Genomic DNA, 15,414 nt, shown 5'->3' with positions numbered 1-15,414 from the left:
TGACTGTGACTCAGATCCGGCATGCCTAGTGATGGATTGTGGGAGTGGTAGTTGGGGAGCTAGCGAAGGTTTAGCAAGCACTGTGGGAGTTGGGTGTGTGGATGGAAGGACGGGGTGATGTGGAATGCAGAACAGGAAGGTGGAGTGATAGTGGGGGGTGCATTCTTGTGATTTGTGATATGATGGGGAGTGGTAGATGCTTGGGAGGCATAAAGGACTGGAGTGGTTAGTGCTCAGGGGTGGTGTAGGTTCCTTACCAGTATCAAACCCTCCAATGATTCCAGTCAGGCCCTCAGGCTGCATGATGTCCAAGACAGTCTCCTCCCAGGTTGTCAAGTCAAGGGGAGTAGTTGGGGGTCCACCGCCAGTCTAGTTGAGGGCGACGTTGTGCCTGGACGCCATGGAACGGACCTTTTCCCTGAGGTCGTTCCACCTCTTTCTGATGTCCTCCCTTGTGCATGGGTAGCTGCTGACTGCGTTCACCCTGTCAACGATCCTCTGCCATATCTCAGTTTTCCTGACCATTGATGTTTGCTGGACTTGTGCTCCCATCAGTTGTGGCTCTACTCTGATGACCTCGTCCACCATGACCTGCAACTCTTTGTCAGTGAAGCGTGGGTGCTTGTGGTGGGACATGTTGTGGGGGGATGCGTGCACCGTGTGTATTCAGTGGTCAATGTGCAGTGGTTCGTGTACCTCTGCATCGTGGTAGTATTCGCAAGGGTTAGAGGGGGCGAGAGGGGGTGTGTTTTATGGTGCAGTGAACAGGTGTGTGTATGTGTTTCAGGTGTGGGGTATTTGACTGTCCAATCTGGTGTTGCCTTCTACTGGTGGTGATTTTCTAGCCAGCGCAATGCGCACCGCCAACGGTTTCCCTCCGTGCTGTATTCCGACTCCTAATATGGCAGCCAGAATGGTGTCGGCGTGGCGGGCCCAGCGGCCGGTCAGTCGCTCTTTCACCTTTAGCACTGGCAGTGTTGGATTTCTGGCTGTGTTTTGTCAGCTGTGTTGCTTTACTCTTCAGAATATCGGAACTATGCACTTCAGGATATTTTAAGGCGCAATGTAAAGCAATCACTCCAGACACCTTCGTAAGTAGAATAATCAAGTTTATTTAAGGGGCAAGTTCTCAGCTAGCAAAACTAAACCACACTAATATATATATACATCAGGAGAATAACATGAGAATAATGATGAAGATATAAGCACTCTGTGAATAACTGCAAGAGTAAGTGCATATAATACAAGCACACACAATATACTTCAATAGCATGAAAATGACTGCAAGAATAAGTGCATATTACGCACGCACACACAATATACTTCAATGCTCAATAGCATGAAAATTACTGCAAGAATAAGTGCATATTACGTACGCACACACAATATACTTAATAAATTGAAAAGCTCACCGAAAAGAGCGTCTGCATCCCTCCGCCGTACACAAAGCCGGGGAACCCAAATCAGCTGGCACAGGGAGCCTCTTTTCGGGACAATCAGTCCTCCTGGCATTGCGTCCAACCCAGAAGAGAGTTCCCAAACCAGTCCATCCAGGCCCCAACCTTTATAGTATTTACTAACGCCCAGGAGTCTTTTCTAGAAAAAGACCCCCTCCTTTACAAATTGTGCAATCGGCGGTACCTTGTTCACCCTTCGAGACGTCTCCTCAGAACGGGCCAAGTTCCCAGGAGAGGGCTCTAAGGTGAAGCTTGCATTCCTCCTTGGGTACAGGCAGCTTGCATTCCTCCTTGTGTACAGGCGCATCCCCCTGTTGTTCTAACTGATAGCTTGTGGAATGTAAATAGCGCCCTTCGTATCAGGCAGATGGAGCGAAGTTGAGCAGAAAAACACCCCACCCTTCAGCTTGCCGAAGCTTGTGGAAAAACACAGAACAGTGCCTTACGCACTGAACCAGACTCGACAAAATGGAGTCATGAACCAAAATGGAAGCAAAGGCCAATGGAAGCAGAGGCCAATGGTCCACACCCTGCACCATTGTTTATCTTGCACGTAGTGCATGTAGCACTACATTTCCACCCTTGGACCATTTGGCCAACTTACAACTAAGTATATCCTATAAGCTGAAATGGCAATGTCAATGGTGGCATACCAAGTCCCACTGTGTTTCTGTATGTTCTCAATCAAGGTAATGGTGTCTGGGACCGCTGCAGTCAGAGGAGGTGTATGTTTATTCAATTGGCGATAATCAATGCAAATCCTCCAACTGTGATCACTTTTATGAACAGGCCAGAGGGCATTATTCCACGCAGTGGTGATGGGAACTATTACCCCGGCCTCCAGTAAATCATGTATAGTCTGGCTAATCTCCTCATGTCCTCCCGGTATTCTGTACTGTTTCATTTGAATCACCTTAGTAGCTTGGGGAAGTGTTACCGGAGGAATCTTCAACAGCCCCACCCTTGCGGCGGCTATTGATATAAATCTTTTGGAACCAAATTGATAACATCCATCTTCCAAATGTAGGGTCATCCCTTTCAAAATGTCAATTCCAATAATGTACTCGGGAATGGGCACAATCAAGACAGTGTATTCTCTCTTTGGAAGTGCCCCTATTTTCATGGGAACCACTATCTGCACTGCCGGGGTTTCTTTTCCGCCCAATCCCGTAATGGTAAAGTACTGTCCCCTGAATTTTCTTGGGTTGCCATGAATCAAAGAGGCCTCCGCTCCGGTGTCAACGAGGGCTCGAACTTTTTGAACATTTCCACGTTTCCAATAAATTTCTACTTTGACATGAGGTCTGTTATCTTTGCGAGCCCATCCCTGCACCGGAGTTTGACCTGTTTCCTAATCTATTTTCACTCTGCGCACATCAGAGTCTGCCCAAGTCAGATCTGGATACAGTTTGCGGTAATTCTCAGGGAACTCCTCCTCCCTGTCTCTGCTTCGCAACCTCTCTGAGCTTACCAGCTCCCTCTCCCACTCTCTTCCTCGAGTTTTCCCAGAACCTGTCAGTTCCCGGTCTCTCTCCCTGCTCCGGGTTCCCTCTGCGATTCGGTGCTCTTCCTCCCAATTTCCATCCTCTGGGGATCTCTCTCTACTGTGGGGTTCTCTCCCTCTCTCTCCCTTTTCACCCTCACGCTCCTCCCCTCCTGCCTTTCTCTGGTTCACCACTTTGTTATCCTTCTTGTTCCCTTTCCTGCTCCCCTCCTTTTTATCCAAACCGCGTTTGCGGTACATCTCCCACATGTCTTTGGTGCTTATCCCATCAATTTCATCCCTGGTCACCCCATCTCGCAGCAAGGCCTGAAACATGTCTCGCCTTGTCACCCTGTTGTTATCAGTACGATTCTCAGACCGTGAATTCCTCTCTGGCTTAGCCCATTCTCCTAAATCACTTAACTCACGCACCGCTTCTACCACCTGAGACAATGGGTTACCCGTCTGATTAATTAACAAAGTCATGATGACATGCTTATATGCAGGAGGAGCGGCCCTAATCAACCGGTTTCGCACAGACACACTTAAAATTCCATTCATCAAATCATGGGCATTACCCATAAAGATAGCTGTTTTCATCCATTCTTCCTTCAATCTCTGTACTGCATCTCTCAAAGTATACCAAGGTTTATCATTAGGCGGCCAGTCTGACTCTGTCGGATACTTCTGAGCACACCCTTGCGCAGCTAACTCCAACAAATTGGTCATGGGACCATTCCCTGGATAAGTTCTAAACTCATTTTGGATAACCGGGTCTGTACTTAACATACAAAGCCTCGGGGCGTCGCCGTGATCCAATTGGACCCCCTGGCCACCCATATTGTGCACCCGCATCATCCACGTAAGCAATGTTTCCCCAGACCTCTGTCGAAATCTGTCTATCACATCACTTAGTTCTTGCTGTGTATAATCCTCCAGGGCATCCAACATCACCCCTCCAGGATTAGCTGGGCTATGCTGTAACTTTCGCCGATATATGGGCTGCGCACGGACAACATTCCTGCGCTCTGTCTTTTCCGGTCTAACATTTTGGCAGTCATCGCCCCCGGACTCCTCTGAAAAATCAGATGTATCCCAGATGTTTCCATCCCAAAATTCAGGGTCAAAGGCTAATCCTGCCTGAGAGATAGCTAAATGCACCTTCTTTTTATTAACTTTCCCTCTTCGTTTCTTGTGTTTATATTTAGCTACGCTAACGGCCGTTCTCTCTGCAACCAGTTGGTACATTTCCAACTTATCACTTAATAATTTATTTTGACAAGCTAGCATGGTAGAGGAATTTCGGGCTCCTACTAACTCCTTCTCCAGCTGCTCGTGGTCTTTTTGTAACTGTAAAAAATGTTCATACAACTTTCGGTACGCAGAAAGCAAGATCCAGCCTCGCCTCCCCAACGCACAAATCTCCCTTCCCTTGTCAATTGAAACTTTTTGTAAACATGTAAGAACATCTTCAGGTTCTACATTCAACATACACGCATTCCAATTTTCACACAAACCAGCACAACGTGACCATTCCTGAGCTAAAAGTTTATACAGGGCAGTTTCCCACCCCGGTATTTCTATGTCTGGATTTGCTACATGAGAACTTGCTTTTGAGTTCGCTTTGATCTTATTAAGCATTTTCCCCTTTTTTTTTTTTTTTCGAATCCTGCCGACTACGTCAATTTGTTTTGCTTTACTCTTCAGAATATCGGAACTATGCACTTCAGGATATTTTAAGGCGCAATGTAAAGCAATCACTCTCAGACACCTTCGTAAGTAGAATAATCAAGTTTATTTAAGGGGCAAGTTCTCAGCTAGCAAAACTAAACCACACTAATATATATATATACACATCAGGAGAATAACATGAGAATAATGATGAAGATATAAGCACTCTGTGAATAACTGCAAGAGTAAGTGCATATAATACAAGCACACACAATATACCTCAATGCTCAATAGCATGAAAATGACTGCAAGAATAAGTGCATATTACGCACGCACACACAATATACTTCAATGCTCAATAGCATGAAAATGACTGCAAGAATAAGTGCATATTACGTACGCACACACAATATACTTAATAAATTGAAAAGCTTCACCGAAAAGAGCGTCTGCATCCCTCCGCCGTACACAAAGCCGGGGAACCCAAATCAGCTGGCACAGGGAGCCTCTTTTCGGGTCAATCAGTCCTCCTGGCGTTGCGTCCAACCCAGAAGAGAGTTCCCAAACCAGTCCATCCAGGCCCCCAACCTTTAAAGTATTTACTAACGCCCAGGAGTCTTTTCTAGAAAAAGACCCCCTCCTTTACAAATTGTGCAATCGGCGGTACCTTGTTCACCCTTCGAGACGTCTCCTCAGAACGGGCCAAGTTCCCAGGAGAGGGCTCCAAGGTGAAGCTTGCATTCCTCCTTGGGTACAGGCAGCTTGCATTCCTCCTTGTGTACAGGCGCATCCCCCTGTTGTTCTAACTGATAGCTCGTGGAATGTAAATAGCGCCCTTCGTATCAGGCAGATGGAGCGAAGTTGAGCAGAAAAACACCCCACCCTTCAGCTTGCCGAAGCTTGTGGAAAAACACAGAACAGTGCCTTACGCACTGAACCAGACTCGACAAAATGGAGTCATGAACCAAAATGGAAGCGAAGGCCAATGGAAGCAGAGGCCAATGGTCCACACCCTGCACCATTGTTTATCTTGCACGTAGTGCATGTAGCACTACATCAGCTTGGTGCTTGTAACTCGTAATACGGCAGCCACTGTGCCGCCAACACTGGCAGTATGGTGGCAGGATTTTCTATGGCAGTCTTGCCCGAAGACCGCCAAACTCGTAATGAGGGCCTCGGTGTGTGGATTCTATTCCAGCTATAGCAAATGAAGCCCTATTAATCTGTAAAATTCACTTTTACATTGATGGTTTTTCCTAACACAAAGCAAATGTATGAAGAAATACCCATTTGGGATACCAAAGGAGGCAACTCCATGCTAGAAGGCAAGTAGTTAGTATTTGTAATGCAGGAGCCAATGTTAGCAGAGAAGGCACTAACAGTATTACAGTGCACTACAAGGTTCCTTGATTAAATCAGTGGCAAAGATACACTGGAAAAAAATACAGTTTGTAAATTTACAAATTCATCCTTTTGCTCATCATTATGCCATGGCCCATGGACTGTTTTTCTACCTTCGGATTGCGGTTAGTCTCTTTCGGTAAGAAGGGCATCAAGGAGCTCATTCCTCATCGTCAGCATCACTAGAAGGTGGGACATGCTAATAACCGGTTGCTCAGTCTTTGTCTCTAGCCAAACTTTCAGGAGTATAATTGTAGCTGGACTACCATCATAGTCTGTCTGGTGTCTCTTAGAGGCCGAATAAAAATGGAGCTCTGAGTAGTAGGGGCTGCTGTTTGTCATGCGGCAAGATGATCTTACTGTAGCTCCCAATACTCAGGTATCATTCAAGATACAATGATCAGCCCCTATAGGGACTGAGAAATCTACGTAAAGTGCTATAGGCTATTGACTTTAAAAAGCAATCTTTTACAGGTAAATAACTGGTACTTTGAAATCAGGATTCCTACAGGGAGTGCAGAATTATTAGGCAAATGAGTATTTTGACCACATCATCCTCTTTATGCATGTTGTCTTACTCCAAGCTGTATAGGCTCGAAAGCCTACTACCAATTAAGCATATTAGGTGATGTGCATCTCTGTAATGAGAAGGGGTGTGGTCTAATGACATCAACACCCTATATCAGGTGTGCATAATTATTAGGCAACTTCCTTCCCTTTGGCAAAATGGGTCAAAAGAAGGACTTGACAGGCTCAGAAAAGTCAAAAATAGTGAGATATCTTGCAGAGGGATGCAGCACTCTTAAAATTGCAAAGCTTCTGAAGCGTGATCATCGAACAATCAAGCGTTTCATTCAAAATAGTCAACAGGGTCGCAAGAAGCGTGTGGAAAAACCAAGGCGCAAAATAACTGCCCATGAACTGAGAAAAGTCAAGCGTGCAGCTGCCACGATGCCACTTGCCACCAGTTTGGCCATATTTCAGAGCTGCAACATCACTGGAGTGCCCAAAAGCACAAGGTGTGCAATACTCAGAGACATGGCCAAGGTAAGAAAGGCTGAAAGACGACCACCACTGAACAAGACACACAAGCTGAAACGTCAAGACTGGGCCAAGAAATATCTCAAGACTGATTTTTCTAAGGTTTTATGGACTGATGAAATGAGAGTGAGTCTTGATGGGCCAGATGGATGGGCCCGTGGCTGGATTGGTAAAGGGCAGAGAGCTCCAGTCCGACTCAGACGCCAGCAAGGTGGAGGTGGAGTACTGGTTTGGGCTGGTATCATCAAAGATGAGCTTGTGGGGCATTTTCGGGTTGAGGATGGAGTCAAGCTCAACTCCCAGTCCTACTGCCAGTTCCTGGAAGACACCTTCTTCAAGCAGTGGTACAGGAAGAAGTCTGCATCCTTCAAGAAAAACATGATTTTCATGCAGGACAATGCTCCATCACACGCGTCCAAGTACTCCACAGCGTGGCTGGCAAGAAAGGGTATAAAAGAAGGAAATCTAATGACATGGCCTCCTTGTTCACCTGATCTGAACCCCATTGAGAACCTGTGGTCCATCATCAAATGTGAGATTTACAAGGAGGGAAAACAGTACACCTCTCTGAACAGTGTCTGGGAGGCTGTGGTTGCTGCTGCACGCAATGTTGATGGTGAACAGATCAAAACACTGACAGAATCCATGGATGGCAGGCTTTTGAGTGTCCTTGCAAAGAAAGGTGGCTATATTGGTCACTGATTTGTTTTTGTTTTGTTTTTGAATGTCAGAAATGTATATTTGTGAATGTTGAGATGTTATATTGGTTTCACTGGTAATGATAAATAATTGAAATGGGTATATATATTTTTTTGTTAAGTTGCCTAATAATTATGCACAGTGATAGTCACCTGCACACACAGATATCCCCCTAACATAGCTAAAACTAAAAACAAACTAAAAACTACTTCCAAAAATATTCAGTTTTGATATTAATGAGTTTTTTGGGTTCATTGAGAACATGGTTGTTGTTCAATAATAAAATTAATCCTCAAAAATACAACTTGCCTAATAATTCTGCACTCCCTGTAGAAGACCTAAGACCTGGCAAACACATTAGAGTATTTCTATAGAAATAAGTTGGGAGCTTTAACCAGCCAGGAATTTGATTTCTTATAATGCAGTATAGCTATGCTACAGAAAAATACAAAGTAGTCAGTGTAAAATGCACATAAACCTCACTTAATAGCTCTGAGAAAGTTAGCAGCGAGAACCTGTCTAAAAATATCTAACACTGAAAAATCAAATAAAGACCACAGACACAATGGTTGAAGTACGAGTGGGTCACCTAAAAGGTTTGGCTAATGAGGGTGCTGGTAATAGTGGTCCAACAGAAGATGGGAAAGGCTGGGTGTGATAGCAGTGTTGTGCATGGTAAATAATTATTCACAGTGGGCAGAAAGGAATTCTTGCAACATTTGCAGCAACCTCTATTTCTTCATTGGAACACCTCTGATTTTTTATGATTGAAATGAGTAAACGCCAAGACATTCAGGCGGTCATTCTGACCGCGGCGGGCGGCGGTCGCCGCCCGCCATGCGGTCACTGCCGAATGACCGCACCGCGGTCAAAAGACCGCGGCGGCCATTCTGGCTTTCCCGCTGGGCCGGCGGGCGACCGCCAAAATGCCGCCCGCCGGCCCAGCGGGAAAGACCCTGCAACGAGGAAGCCGGCTCCGAATGGAGCCGGCGGAGTTGCAGGGGTGCGACGGGTGCAGTGGCACCCGTCGCGATTTTCAGTGTCTGCAAAGCAGACACTGAAAATCTTTATGGGGCCCTGTTAGGGGGCCCCTGCACTGCCCATGCCAGTGGCATGGGCAGTGCAGGGGCCCCACGACACCCGTTCCAGCCATCCTGTTCCTGGCGGTAAAAACCGCCAGGAACAGGATGGTGGGAAGGGGGTCGGAATCTCCATGGAGGATTCCCTGGGCCAGGGGTAAACCGGCGGGAAACCGCCAGTTCCCCTTTTCTGACTGCGGCTTTACCGCCGCGGTCAGAATGGCCCAGGAAGCACCGCCAGCCTGTTGGCGGTGCTTCCGCGGTCCCCGGCCCTGGCGGTCATGGACCGCCAGGGTCGGAATGACCCCCTCAGTGTTTTTCATGCTAATGAAGATCTCTTGATGGAGAACCTTTTGCATGTGTTGATGTATTTTCAGATCATCCTATGATCTGGACAGTGTATTCGTTGTGACGATCTTTCTCTTTGGGGACACGTAGCTGAGTCTATTGACATGGATATATTTTTTATGGCTGTAGATGGATCATGGCAGTGGGTTCTTTGATAGCAAGGCTATCAAAAATAATGCTAACGCAGTCCCTATATTGACTGGAAAGCTTACATTAAGTGCACCAGGCTGTTGACTTTAAGAAGCGATCTGTTTCATATCGGGATTCTTGGAAGATCTGGCAAACAAGTTAACATTTTTCGAGAGAAATCTGGAGCTTATACCAACCAAGAATTTGATTTCCTAAATCATAGTAGAACTACGCCACAGCACAATATAAACACAGTAGTCATTAAAACTGTACATAAACCTCATTTAACTCCGAAACATTTACCAGAGGCATGTGCAGAGGTTCAATTGACTTTTGTGTCTCTGCCTAAAAAAATGCAACACTGAAAAATTAAATTAAGACTACAGACACAATGGTTGCAATATGAGTGAGTCACCTAAAAGGTTTGGTTAATTATGGTTATGGTAATAGTTGTCCAATGGAAGACGTTGATGATTGGGTGTGATGGCAGTGTTGTGGGTGGCAAATAATTATTCACAGTCGGAGAGAAATAAATTTGTGTTACAATTGAAGAAACCTCTATTTCTTTACAGAAACCATACTGATTAACCTAATTTCCCAATGTTTCTGTAAATAAACCTCTCTGTTATTACCTTATGTCGGTCTGCGTCCAAGCCTCCTTCATGCTGTCCTGTCTTTTCCTTCTCGGTGGTGTGTAGTATCTGTACTGAGCGAGAACAGACTTGGCTTGTGTCTTTAAAGTGCGCGGCTTAAATGGCTGACGACTGTCTGTGAAATGGTGTGAATGTCTTTCAAGGAGATCGCCACTGTATGTTTTAGCAAGGGGGTCCTGAAACTTGTGAAAACTGTCCTCTCTGGGAATATTTCCATCAGGGGAGGAGATTGATGTGGTATTGCATAGCCGTTTAACAGAGGAGACCCCAACGCTTATGCCTGACGTGGAAGAACTCAGGCATTTCCAGGTAGAATGTTGAATCTCTCCAGCTGTGTTGGTCGAGACAAGGCACTGTTCAGGTGAAGAAAGATTTGATCGTGGTGAAGGGAAATGTGGATTCTCCATGCAAGGAGAGATAATACTGTTGACCATGTTGTTGTCCTCAGTGCCATACAAGCTCTGGAACAGAGAACAACAGTGTTAAGCTATCAATGAAACAACTTATTTTGAAGAACCATGCTAAGAAACATTTGTTGCTGAACTCTAATGTTGTTAAAATAACTTTAAACACAAACTGGCAAAAATACTCTGATAGATTTAGATGTTTTGAATGCTTAATCACCAGGTACAGTCAGGTTAAAAATCAACAGCTATGAACGTGAAACTCCACGAGGAAATTCAAACATACTGCTGAACTACTAAGGCCCTCGTTTAAGATGCCCTATAGTTCCAATGTTGCCAGTCCCACCAGAATGATAGGTTTTTCAGGAATAACTAAGTTCTCGTTCTTCGCTCTGTAACCTTCAGCCTCGTTCCTCTCCATCACAAACCTTCAAACTTTTCCGCTCTGAGCCCCCGCTAAGCAAAACGTTTTGAAGTCACCCCCACCCCCTCCAAAAATGTATGGCAAGAATAGGGAGAGTGCGACGGGTAAAGGTGAGCTCCTGGACGGTGCTTAGGAGATCATTTCAAGGGTATTTTTCTGTAGCTCATAATCTAGGCTATATGTGAGACTTACAAACATACAAAGATATCAAACCAAAACAGAAAATAACCAAAAACAGAAGGCCCCATAATTGGGGTGTTGTGAGTCTGGCTGCCAATGCAACTGCACCTGCTGCAACAAAAAGCCTTTAAAAAAAAACAACGCCACACCTTTCTTAAGGCATCCCTCCAAGGAAGCTGTCTCTATCATGTGTAATTAAAAAAAAATTATCCCTGCCCCCCATAGAGCATCACTTCCTCTGGGCTATCTCTTCGATGCTATCCAAGGAGCTCAGTACTTTCCTTTTTCTCCTGGACCGTTACTCTGAGGCGCAAGGGGTCAGGATGATCAGAGCATTCGATCTGAATGTGACCCTACTTTCTCCTCCCTGTCACTCACACGACTCGGCTTGAACGATATGTAGGGTGTAGGGGTTGAAGTGGACGGGATCTATGGAGACCCACGTGCCCCATGCTTTTTTAATTTTACAAAAGCAGGTCCCGTACTTTTTGTTAAAAACAAAAAACAAAAAAACAAACAAACAAACATCGCTGAACAGTTGTTGTGGCCCTTGAAGTGCCTCTGCTTGAAAGTGAAAGGAGGGTGGGGTTGAGGTGGGCAGGAGTTTATGTGCTGTGAAGCTCAGGGAAGGATAAAGAGCTAAGAACAAAACAGGCATTCTCACCAGGGTGCCTGGTACCTGAAAGAATGCAAATGTGAGCAAATGTTCAATCACCAAATGTAAAGGATGTTTGGAATCCAGTTTAGGCTTTAACGGATGGTCACCTGAGGCTTCAGGCGGACAATGAGTTATTCTTTTTGATACTTAGTGTAAGGGTGTTATAAGCAGAGTTCTAGAAAGTTTATTTTCATTGACAATTGCTTGCAACTAGGTATAGTTTACCAATTACTAAAATATATTTGTTGAAAGCATCTGTTTTTTCTTAAAATATCAAATCCTTGTGGAGAAGTCTACCTTACATTGTGAACTATACCAATTTCAAATAATGAGTTGCAAATTCACAGTGCGTTCTGCTCCAGGATGGCAGCTTGTAGTACTGTAAATATACAAGGCACTTTTCCTTACATGTGGAGTGGTGGTCATGTTACCCAAGTGAAACTTCATAACGTAAAAGTATATGTATTTCCATCTGACTAGATTAACTTGCATTTATTTTCAGTTTAAGGTTTCTGCATTATTTTATATGCAATTAATTGAAGCGAAAAACAGAACACTGGAATAATATTTTGTTCTTTTTTAGTCACGTTTTTGACAGTGCCATCACGTGGCTAAAATAAACAAAATATTCTGTAAGTATTTTATTTTTCCACTTTAAGTTACCTGCATATAAAATAACACAGAAACCTTAAACAAAAAATAAATGCGAGTTAAACAAATCGAATGGAAATACATTCTTTTCCATTATGAGAGTCCCCATGTATGTTTTCTTAACCATTTCAGGGACGGCATTCACATAAAGGCAGGCTTCCAGGCCATCTTCAATTACAAGTATTTGTTGAGCTTTTTGCACCCCCCCATGAGAATGCAGTCACAGCTCCCCAGTTTCAAGACGTCTGCTCTATATGGTCATACAACCTCTCAGTGACTTGCAATATCCTTATAATGTACAGGACGTGGTACTTTATCCCATATATAAAGCCTGAAGCACCTTTCTGTCTAGCCAACACAACTGACGTCAGTATAGCCATAAAATCTCTACAGCATATATCTGTGTGATGAAAGCAGAGCACCACTGGTATCAAAAACAGTACAGCTCTGACATCACAATACCATTATTGATGACGCTTGTTTTACAATGAATTGGGAGAAGGGGCAGTGAACATTTCTATATTAAATGCAATTAAAAAACAACTTCTAGAATTCTGAGAAGCACAGCTGCAGGCCCCCACTGCACACTTTTGGCTTAGACGCAGCGAAACAGCTTTGAGAACATATTTAGACCACAATAAGAAAACCTGCATTTAACAGCAATGCGCGACTAAAGGTCATGTTTATGTTATTAGGCTTTCTTTTAATTTCTGAAACTTTGGAATGGTGCCATTTTATTTTGCGAGTCTCCAAAATAGCAAAAAAGACAGAGGCGACAGCCAACAAGAGAACGAGGGAAAAAAAGCATTCATAAAGATAAATACATTACTCATACCTTTAACCCCTTCGCTTCCAGGCCTTTTCTTGGCTATTTGGAGCAGTTCGTGCTTAGGCCCTCATAACGTTTTGTTCACATAAGCTACCCACGCCACGTTTGCATACTTTTCCCCCCCCAGCATCCTAGGGATTCTAGAGGTACCCAGCATTTGTGGGTTGCCCTGGAGGAGCCAAGAAAGTAGCCAAAATACAGCAACAATTTCGTTTTAACAAAAAAGTGGGAAAAGTGCTGCAGAAAAAGGCTTGTATTTATTTTCCCTGACAAAGGTATCAACAAAGGGTTTGCAGTGCTAAACTCACCATCGTTCCAGCTTTCAGGAACAGGCAGACTTGAATCGGAAAGCCACATTTTTCAACACAATTTAGGCATTTTACAGGGACATACCCCATTTTTACAATTGTTTGTGCTTTTAGCCTCCTTCCAGTTAGTGACAGAAATGCATGTGAAATCACTGCTAGATCCCAGACAGCTAAACATTTCTGAAAAGTAGACTTAATTCTGAATTCAGCAAGGGGCCATTTGTGTAGATCATACAAGGTTTTCCTACAGAAAATAACAGCTGAAATAAATCCATTTGAAATTAAGATGGAAAAAAACAGCCATTTTTCTCCACGCTTTAATTTTTTCCTGCAATGTCAGATTTTTTAAAGCAATATATCGTTACGTCTTCTGGACTCTTCTGGTTGCGGGTATATATAGGGCTTGTAGGATCATAAAGAACTCTAGCTACCCAGAGCCAAAAAAGGAGCTGCACCTTGCAATGGGTTTTCATTGTATACTGGGTATGCAGCAATCCATTTGGTGAAATATAAAGACTAAAAAATAGGTATCAAGGAAACCTTTGGATTTCCAAAATGGGCACAAGATAAGGTGTTGTGAAGCAGTGGTTATATGCACTTCTTTGAATTCCGGGGTCCATATACTAGCATGTGAATGACAGGGTATTTCTTTTTTACACACTGTCTTACATTTGGAGGGAAAAAATGTAGAGAAAGAGAAGGGGCAATATCACTTATTCTGCTATTCTGTGTTCCTCCAAGTCTCCTGATAAAAATGGTACCTCACTTGCGTGGGTAGGCCTAATGCCCGCGACAGGAAACGCAACATGGACATATCACATTTTTACATTAAAATCTGATGGGTTTTTGGGAAATTGCCTAGCTGTGGATTTTGGCCTCTAGCTCAGCCAGCACCTAGGGAAACCTACCAAACCTAGGGGAATCCAGGATGGGGTGACTTGCTGGGCTCTCACCAGGTTCTATTACCCAGAATCCTTTGCAAACCTTCAAATTTGGCCCAAAAAAAAAACAACCTTTTCCTCACATTTTGGTGACAGAAAGTTCAGGAATCTGAGAAGAGCCACAAATGTCCTTCCACCCAGCGTTCCCCCAGGTCTCTAGATAAAAATGGTACCTCACTTGTGTGGGTAGGCCTAGTGCCCACGAAAGGAAATGCCCCAAAACACTGCGTTTTTGGTCCTGGGCTCAGCAGTAGGGAAACCTACCAAACCCAAACATTTCTGAAATCTAGACACCTGAGGGAGTCCAGGGAGGTGTGACTTGGGTGGATACCCCAGTGTTTTCTTACCCAGAATCCTCAGCAAACCTCAAATTTAGCTAAAAAAATATACAACACATTTTTCCTACATTTCTGTGTGGGATCACAGCACCAGCACAAATTTCCTACTACCCAAAGTTCCCTCAGTCTGTTGGTAAAAACAGCACCTCACTTGTGTAGGTGGGCCAAGTGCATGTGACAGGGAAGAGCCAAAAACATGTAAAAAATGAGGGGGAACCAAAGTGGGTCCAAAAGGGCAGTTTGAAAAAAACACTTTCAGGCTGACAAGTGGGCAGAATTTTTATTGTTATAGATGTGACAATGCTGGGTGGTAGGAATTTTGTGGATTCCGGCAGATTCCGGAAGGTTCCATCACAAACATGTGGGAGAAATGTGTGATTTCAAGCAAAGTTGTAGGTTTGCAGGGCATTGTGGGTAAGAAAATGGTGCGGGGAGCATGTGAAGCACACCACCCTAGACTCGCCCAGATGTTTAGTTTTCAGATGTGTGTAGGTCTCGTAGATTTTTCTACATGGCAGCATCCCAAAGTCCAAAAAGTTCAGCCCTCACCATTCCAAGTGGGACGATTTTGAGAGTTAGACAAGCTCTCATGGCCCAAATGTAAAACTAAAACCCAAAATAATCACATGTCCTCTTGCTTGCCGTGGGATAAGATGTTTTAGTGTGTGGGGGGAGAGCTGAAAGACTGTTGTCCCCTTCAGTTGGGGTGCCCATAGTGGT

The 15,414-nt window shown here is 44.3% G+C and overlaps 1 protein-coding gene across 2 annotated transcripts in view; it reads right to left on the bottom strand.

Annotated features, from left to right (window-relative positions):
* SPATA7 (spermatogenesis associated 7) overlaps window positions 1-15,414 on the bottom strand; it is a 408,620-nt gene that overhangs the window by 247,890 nt on the left and 145,316 nt on the right. For both annotated transcript variants that reach the window (XM_069208136.1, XM_069208137.1), the window contains exon 7: window positions 9,941-10,422. In XM_069208136.1, coding sequence (XP_069064237.1) covers window positions 9,941-10,422 — 482 coding nt within the window. The remainder of the gene's footprint in view (window positions 1-9,940; window positions 10,423-15,414) is intronic.

Source organism: Pleurodeles waltl, chromosome 9 (assembly GCF_031143425.1).
Source record: "Pleurodeles waltl isolate 20211129_DDA chromosome 9, aPleWal1.hap1.20221129, whole genome shotgun sequence".
In the NCBI taxonomy this organism is placed as follows: Eukaryota; Metazoa; Chordata; class Amphibia; order Caudata; family Salamandridae; genus Pleurodeles; species Pleurodeles waltl.
Note: the sequence above shows the minus strand (reverse complement) of the source record. Positions and strands in the feature narration are given on the sequence as shown.